General features: G+C 35.6%; 1 protein-coding gene across 1 annotated transcript; it reads right to left on the reverse strand.

Annotated features, from left to right (window-relative positions):
• Nucleotides 1-4,957: 4,957 nt before the first annotated feature.
• Nucleotides 4,958-6,697, reverse strand: LOC130622015 (barH-like 1 homeobox protein). The gene is made up of 3 exons (XM_057437409.1): nucleotides 5,935-6,697; nucleotides 5,514-5,680; nucleotides 4,958-5,321 (listed from the first exon to the last, which is right to left on the reverse strand). The coding sequence occupies exons 1-3, from the start codon at nucleotides 6,059-6,061 to the stop codon at nucleotides 5,046-5,048; spliced, it is 570 nt and encodes a 189-aa protein (XP_057293392.1). The 5' UTR covers nucleotides 6,062-6,697; the 3' UTR covers nucleotides 4,958-5,045.
• Between the last annotated feature and the right edge of the window lie 1,235 nt (nucleotides 6,698-7,932).

Raw genomic sequence — 7,932 nt, forward strand, 5'->3', positions numbered from 1 at the left:
CTTAATCTCCTCCTACGTGGTATATTAGTTGGCGTCCATTCCTTCAATAGACCTATTTCAATATCGATTTTCGTTCTGCAAAATACACGCCGAATTTAAGGGCTGTGCATGAAAACGAGGTTAGTTTAGATAAAACTTATTTTGAGTGTTGCGTTTCATCAAGAAAGTCACTACTTATAGGAAGATTTCGTATTATTTTAACTTGTTTTCTTGGATTATAAATATGGAAAATATCGAAAAGGCTAGTAGTAGTAGTGGGGGAGCTAGGAAGCGAAAAATCTCTCGTGGTTTTGAGTGCGCAGCATTTGGCTGTGGAAGTACTTATAACGATACATCTGGAAATAGAACACCATTCCATTTTTTTAAATTTCCCACTAAAAATCCTGAGAAAAATGTTTGGTGTAATTTGATAAAAAGGCATGGTGGTAAAGATGGATTTATTGTCAACCAGTATACACGTCTTTGTGACTTACACTTCAAGAAAGGTGACTATAAGCGAAACCCAAACAGATGGAGGTTATACAAAGGAGTAAAACCCTCGTTAAATTTATACCAAAGTTTTATTTCAACAAAACCATCACGAGCAGCACCAAGTTAGAGAAGCTATTTACCAATAAAAAAAAGCTTTCCCTTGATACTAGTGAAAGTATTGGTAGCCTATCAGCAACAACACTTTGCAGTACTTTATTGTCTCCACCATTGTCACCAAATCCATTATCAATCATGCATAGGTCATTGTTGGAGGAAGATGATAACAGATGTTCAGTGGATGCCGAGACCCAGACAGACTTTTATTTGTGCATGCCCCCTTCTATACATTGAAAAACAAAGAGGTGAATATCCTAAGAGACCATTCATATGCAAGCATACATTTGACACAGTGTATCTTGGCCAATGTGTGCACGCTTCAGACAGAGATCGAAAAACAAATCAATCAATTTCATGAGAAAATTTCGCAATTAAAAACTAAAATTGTTCAAATGGGTGAAGAAATTTTAAGATACAAAACTAACACATTTAATTTGGAACGAATAAAACACGATCCATCAGCAATTAAATTATACACTGGCTTTCCAAATTATGAATCACTTATTTCTGTATTGACATATTTTGAGCCAAAGCTACATTGTATTCATTACTGGAATGAACAAAAATCATTTGAAAAAAACACTGGCGAGCTTAAGTATCAAACCGAAACCACTGTTAAGTCGAAACCAGGACGCAAAAGATCGCTGTCTTTATTAGATGAATTTTTCATAGTGCTTGTAAGATTTTCACAACTTGGATTAACTTTCTTTACTATGAACTTCCTTCACTCTTTCCATTTCCACCTTAAAGCATGATCAGAAAATATATGCCAAAACAATTTCATGATTATCCAACCACTCGTATCATATTAGATGGCACAGAAATTTTATTCAGACACCATCTGCTATGGTGTCACAATCCCGAACCATGTCACAATGTAAGCACCATAATACATGGAAAGCATTAGTTGGTATTTCACCAAATGGCAGTATTAGTTTTGTTTCAAAGTTATGGGCAGGAAGATTAAGTGATAACTTTGACCTCTTGTTCTTTTCTCAATAGCACTTATTTTAGCCTGGTTTATGGAGAGAGATGCTGCAAGTATTCCATCATACTCTTAAAATGAACTTTTGATATGTCATAATGACCATTGAAGGAGCATGGTTGTTGTGATGGCTTAACCTGCTGTTCTACTAGTGTTGTTGTACAATTAACAACGTTTATATCAACAATTTCCTCCAGTATTGGTTGTGAAACTCCTTGGGGTGGATATGGATTCATATCGTGAAAAAAGCAGCTTTCACCAACACTTCGAGAGAGATTATGTTTAAGTTGGTTAAGACTGTCTTTGTCAACTGTACGGTCAGACTTTGCACGTGGATCATATATGTTAATCTTCGGTATTTTATCAGTGGCTGACTTACCAAATTTAATTTTAGCTATTAGGATTTCCTCAATAGGCGCAGGATTAGAGGAGGTTTCACGTGGCACATTCCAAGATGACAGTCTAGAAGTACTCGATGGTATATCCCTTAAGCCTTGACGATTATAATCCTCCAAACCAAAAAGAACTCCACCTACATGATTACAATTTCCAAAACCACCTACACCAATACCAGCTGGACAAGTGCAAACAGCTGCCACAACATCACCATTTAATGAACATAGCTTAATGACCACTTTGCATAATTTATTTTTTATAGATGCTTTCATTTTAACATCCAAATAAACAAAATTTTCAGTGGAAGCAACTTCTATTTTTTTATAAAACCTTCCTTAAAAAACTGAAATGCCTTTAGCCTTTTGTATTGGGTATCTTTCAGCAGGATATGCTTGTATTGAACAGATCTTATGACTAGATAATCGTACAATTGTATAAAAGTAAATGGAGGTGTTTAAGCCAGGTCTTCGCTCCATGGACTATTCATACATTCGCCTTTTATAAGACCATACGCATTACCACCTTCCTCCTCAGCAAAATTTGTTGCTTCGTTAATATTTTTGGAACTCAATATACGACAAAACACAGCGTAGACTCGAAGAACAAGGTCAGCCTTGGAACCTTCTCTTTATATACTGTTAGGATCTGCTTTAAATCCTTAACGCGCAAGGAACCAAAACCTTCCAGAGAACTTCCTTTGTTTCCTTCTGGTAACAGAGATTGGAATTGTTCCATTTTTTTGTCTAGTTGCCACAATAAGGGCTGTATAATTTAGCATAGGAAAGAAAATATAAAGACTTCTCCACTTTCCCGCTTGAAAATTTAAATTTTCTCTAACCTAATCTCATTTTCATGCAATGTTTTGATTTTTCGCTACCACGGCAGATCATGAAAAGGCGATATTGAAATAGGTCTATTGTGTAACGAATCCTTGTGAAAAAGCTTTCCCGTGTTTAAGGTAATATGCGGTTATATAGGGGCCAGGCAAAGAATGACTCAGCTGTTTTTTCTTCAGGTAATGTTGACCAATTTCTTTACAAGACAATACGTGTTACCACAGCGAACACACTGCATTGTGAAAAAAACAAAATGGTAGGTACTGGCTACCACGCCACGGTCTAGCTTTGTTTACTAAGAAAAAAGAAGGGTAACGTGTCCGCAAAACCTTTTAATACTTATAAGTAAATTAAGTTTATCTGCTGGATAACTCTCTGTATCAACAGGTAAGTAAGTAAGTAAGTAAGTAACGGGAAGTTTTAACGTCCTTGGAGATTCCATCCTAACGGTTGGCTCTTCCTCCCCTCCGACTGTAACTATGTGACATTACCCCAGAGATACGTATAGCATTGCTCTAACTTGCTTGTCTGCCACACAAGCCGATTAGCGGTCAGAAGATGGCACCAAAGGGACTGAGAAAACTACATTAAAAGTGCGCTGGAGTGGCGACTTGAACCTGAAACCTTATGATTACAAGCCGAATGCGCTCCCACTACACCATCTCCTTCGCAGTTGGATACCATGCTCTTACAGGTTGTGATTACACTGCTTCATTTAGTAGAAGAGGGGACAGTTAACCCGTTTAAGTTATTGGAGAAGGAGAAGGTTGTGCAGAATGTTTTTTTAATATGGCAATTGTGGAAGAATAAACAAATTCACTACAAAAATATTGGTAGAGTTTGTAGGCAAAGTTTGTGGCAGAAGTAAGACGACATTTAAATATAGTGCCAAAAACGTTTAAGAAAGATTGGGAAACGTTAAAAAACTAGATAAAACCATCCGTTAATTACTCACTTACTTACTAAAACTTCCACCAAGTTTTGTGTGTAAAGCAGTGATGTCGATGTACCGTAAACTGTTTAATTGCACACCCACTTCTAATCACATTTTTAGTTGTTCATAGAATGCAGTCAAATGGAAACGAGATTTAAAGATTTATCTTTTTATTGCACGAAAAAATCATTCGTTCGGTTTTGGCCCACCCACATTTGAACCCTTTTGTCGATAATTTTTAAAAGACAGTGTTTTTTTAGCATTGAAGATTTTTATTTTTATGTATCCGTGATCTAAAATTATCCGATCCTACCGGCAGGGGGTCACTTTTTTATCGAGAAAGATTTAAGGCTCTGATTTTGTGGAAATCATTGTTTATATCTCTGTGACTTTGTTTGTCATAGCGTTTTTGCCGCCGTTTTTTAGTTCGTATTCGTTGATTTTCATGCACAAGTTAATCTGTGGAGTGGAAAGAAAAAAAGGAATCTTATGAGAAAAACCCAGACCCCTAAATCAACTTTAAAAGAATCGTAGAACGGGGTTGAGTCTGTAGTTTTGAAGACTGTGAAAAATGTAAACAAAATCAACAAACAAAGTCACGTGATATAAACAATGGTTCCACAAAATCGGAAACTATTTTTAAGTGCTTAAACTTAATCACAGTGCTAACTTGTGGTATTGTAAGTATGAAATAGATACGATTCTATCATCTGCGCTCGAATTTGTCGACATGATACGCTGAGTTGCATGTAGTTATATAGTTGTATAGCTGTAGGCGAAATTATAAAACTGATAAATAGAGTGAAAATTTCCGAAACTATTAAATTTTTTTGTCTTTTATTTTAATGGATGACTCTGTAGTCGGTGTATAAATATACTTTTATTCCTTCGATTTTATGAAAATGCTCTACCACTGAGTCATGCAAGAGACTATAAAAGTTCTTCCACATAGCATTCAGCACGAGAGTAGGATCGACATCTTGCAGCCAGTAGCCGGTTATGATGTGTTTTCTTGTGTAGCTGTTGTTTCTACTAGTTAGTCCAACATATTTCTTTACATTTGGGTCCGGAGCCGTTAATACGAAGCGAATGATTTTATGGGGATTTGAAACACAACTTACGAATAATTGCACAAGCCCGCCTGAACTTGTCGAGTACAGAAGGCAAAATCGCGCATGCGCATATGTAATTTTTTCCTATATTTAACTCGGTAGAATATATCTATAAACATCTATTTATTTTACAAAAATATACAATATTTTTTATTATTATATACATCTTTCAGTTTGAAAATTTAAAACCAACGTTATTGCGTTGTAAGACTATGACTGCATTCACATCGTTCGAGTTTAGGCGGAGAAGGTGACGGTAACCGAGATGCGTTTCGTTCTGATAGCGAGAAGAAATTGTGATGAGGGTTTATTTCGTGTATGCAGTTACGTGAGTTCAGCAACATAGAATGTTCCGTCTGCAAATAACATTTCTGTAAACTTTCAAAGTACAACTGTTCGTGATAGCGTTGCATTTGCAATTTTAATTGTCTTTTTAACTTCATTCGTCGATTCTGATACCAGGTTTTCACCTACAGAAAAAAAAATATTCCTTAAATTTTTCCCAATTATCCATTAGAGCACTTGCCATTTGAGACAGTATTTCAGAACAGGTCGATGTTTTCAAATATAAGCCCACTGCATTATTTTATATCGAATCTAATCTTGATTCTCGAGAGAGAGAAACAGAAAGGACAAAATTTCAAAATTTAAAAGAGCTATACCTGGTTATCTGATAATCTGAGTTTTTTGGCGAGCTCGAGTCTCTCGTTCGCTGAGAGATATCTTTGCTTGTTGAAACGTTTTTCTAACAGTAATACTTGCTCGCTTGAAAAGGTCGTGCGGAGCTTTCTTTCTTCTGGTGAAGCGGGTGAATCGTTGTTGTTATACACTATAAAAAACAAGTACTTCTGCAGCGATTTCGATTATTCGGCAGCATTCCTTATATCCTTTAGCCTAAGCTGGTATGTCAATTAGCACGTATTAAGTTGTCACACGCGTGACGCACACAAATCTCAATAATTTGAATTTTTAAACGCCCTAAGATGATAAACTTATCAAATTTGACCCAAGAGACCCGTAATTTAAACATGGGTCTCGCATAGATATTGAATTAATTGGGTAATATAAATTTACTTTACATACGTTCTCTGAATACTTCGTTATCTCCGTCTTTCAGCTTAATATTTTCCACCGCAGGTTCCTCAGACAAAATATCCGCCATCATGAAACTTCTTTTCCTTTTGTTTACATCACAACGAAGTCTCTCCATCTTACGTGTTTTATTTGTACGCGAAAAAAATCAACTATAATGGGTTTGTGAAATGCAGCTAGTATTTCGCGTTGAAGTTAACGTCCTTCTAGCAGAACGCATTCAACAGACTGACCACAAAACAACGAGTAGACTTCTTATGCAGCTACTTCTTGCATTAACGCAATTAGGATTAAAGGATGACAAAGGGACAGATTTAAATTCTAATACGTCAAGACACAAACAAGATCAGAATAAGCATGAAGAAAAAAAAAAAGAAAAGAATTTGTCATGAAATGCTTGTTAAAAAGAAAGAGATGTTATCTTACAGAAGATGGCTGCTTCAGCGTATAATGAGTACGTGTTTTTCTGCCAACATTGCATCATGGAGAAAGTGGTGGAAATTCTCGTTTCTCTCCTTTTTTTTGGCAACTAGCTGCCTCTAGCAGGGGCATAACAGGTAAAGTACACTGACTGTACAGCGTTAAAAGTGTAAAAAAGTGACCATACGAAACGTATAATTACACTCCATACAAGGCTTCCAAATAGAAGCCAATTCTTAGCCCAAACGTATTTTTGAAAATAACAAGTCGATTTTAGAATGATGCAAAACTTCCCTATATACAATGTTTTTATAGTCCCCTGTCCCCTGTCCCCCCCTTCATCCTCCAACACTCCTCGCCTTTCAATCATTGAAGTGGTAAATATTCAACATTAAAGAACATCAGATCTTAGTGTTTTTTTTTAATGTTTAAGCATATGTCCACTTTATTAAATTAACAGGATAAAAAAATCAATTAAAAAAAAATTATCAAGTGCTTCTCTCGGGTTTTTATTTCACAGCAAGGACGAGACTCCATCTTTTTGAAAAACAATGCTCGTCACTTTGAGCCTATTAGCGATTGAGCACGGATTATCTAGCTATATATGATCAACAAAAACTAAATGAAAAGCTTATCTTCTTTTAGCTTAAATTATTTTTAGAGATCATTTTTGTCTCATCTTTGTACCTGTTAAGAATTAGAATAACTCACTTGATTAGCATTGAAGGCTATAATTTACCATTGATTGATATTCTTTCTAGCATTTCCTGTTAGTTTTAAGAAACCATTCTTCAGATGGACAGTTTTATCTCTCGGGTCTCCTTATTTATCCATATTAAAATCGTATTAATTCTTTATCGTTACTTTGGCTAATTAGTCTCATGGGAGGTTTTACGAAGTGTCTGGCTGGTCAAAGACTGTAACGTTTATCTCACAGGGTTTTCAACTTCAATCTTTTCATAAAACTTGCACCATGTATGCACAGTTATCATCAAGTTTTAAAACTGGAGTCAAAGGATTTTATAATTTATAAACTCTAACTTTTTTTGGAATAACTTGTGATGTCTTTAACTTCACTGTTTTCATAGTATGAAAGCTAAATCTGCTAAATGCGCTATTTTGAGCCTTTTTCCAACATATAATTCTTTAGTTAGCAAAACAATGCGGGGGACCGTCAATCCCCTCTTCTCCCACCGGAGTCGTAGGGACCATTGTAATACCAGGTATTACCCCTGAACTCGGGCGTAAAAGGATACCTGGTAACAACTTCGAGAAGCATCATTTGGATGTTTTTATCAGTACCTTCAAATCTAGCTCATTCTGTTTTTCGTTTAAATTCCTTCTGTAAATTAAACAGTTTTGGCATTATTTTTACTTCCTGAAATTTATTTTCGCGATTAATTCATAAATTTTCTATTTTCATAAAATGATTTCAGCAAAGTACCTCCCATAATAATGTCTTCTAGCAAACTATAATAATTTATCTGTTCAAATAAAAACACGTTAAGTATCTGACAAAGCACCCTCTCTCTCAGTTTGTTTTTATTTTTTGATATGAAAGAAGGCAAA

The sequence above is a fragment of the Hydractinia symbiolongicarpus genome, chromosome 12 (genome assembly GCF_029227915.1).
Source record: "Hydractinia symbiolongicarpus strain clone_291-10 chromosome 12, HSymV2.1, whole genome shotgun sequence".
In the NCBI taxonomy this organism is placed as follows: Eukaryota; Metazoa; Cnidaria; class Hydrozoa; order Anthoathecata; family Hydractiniidae; genus Hydractinia; species Hydractinia symbiolongicarpus.

Bases quoted from the DNA above. Each gene is read 5' to 3' on its own strand.
- LOC130622015 (XM_057437409.1), bottom strand. From the start codon at position 6,061: ATGGAGAGACTTCGTTGTGATGTAAACAAAAGGAAAAGAAGTTTCATG. The intron at 5,681-5,934 runs GTATGTAAAGTA...TGTTTTTTATAG, and splicing joins TAACGAAGTATTCAGAGAAC to TGTATAACAACAACGATTCA. The intron at 5,322-5,513 runs GTATAGCTCTTT...TTTTTTCTGTAG, and splicing joins TCAGATTATCAGATAACCAG to GTGAAAACCTGGTATCAGAA.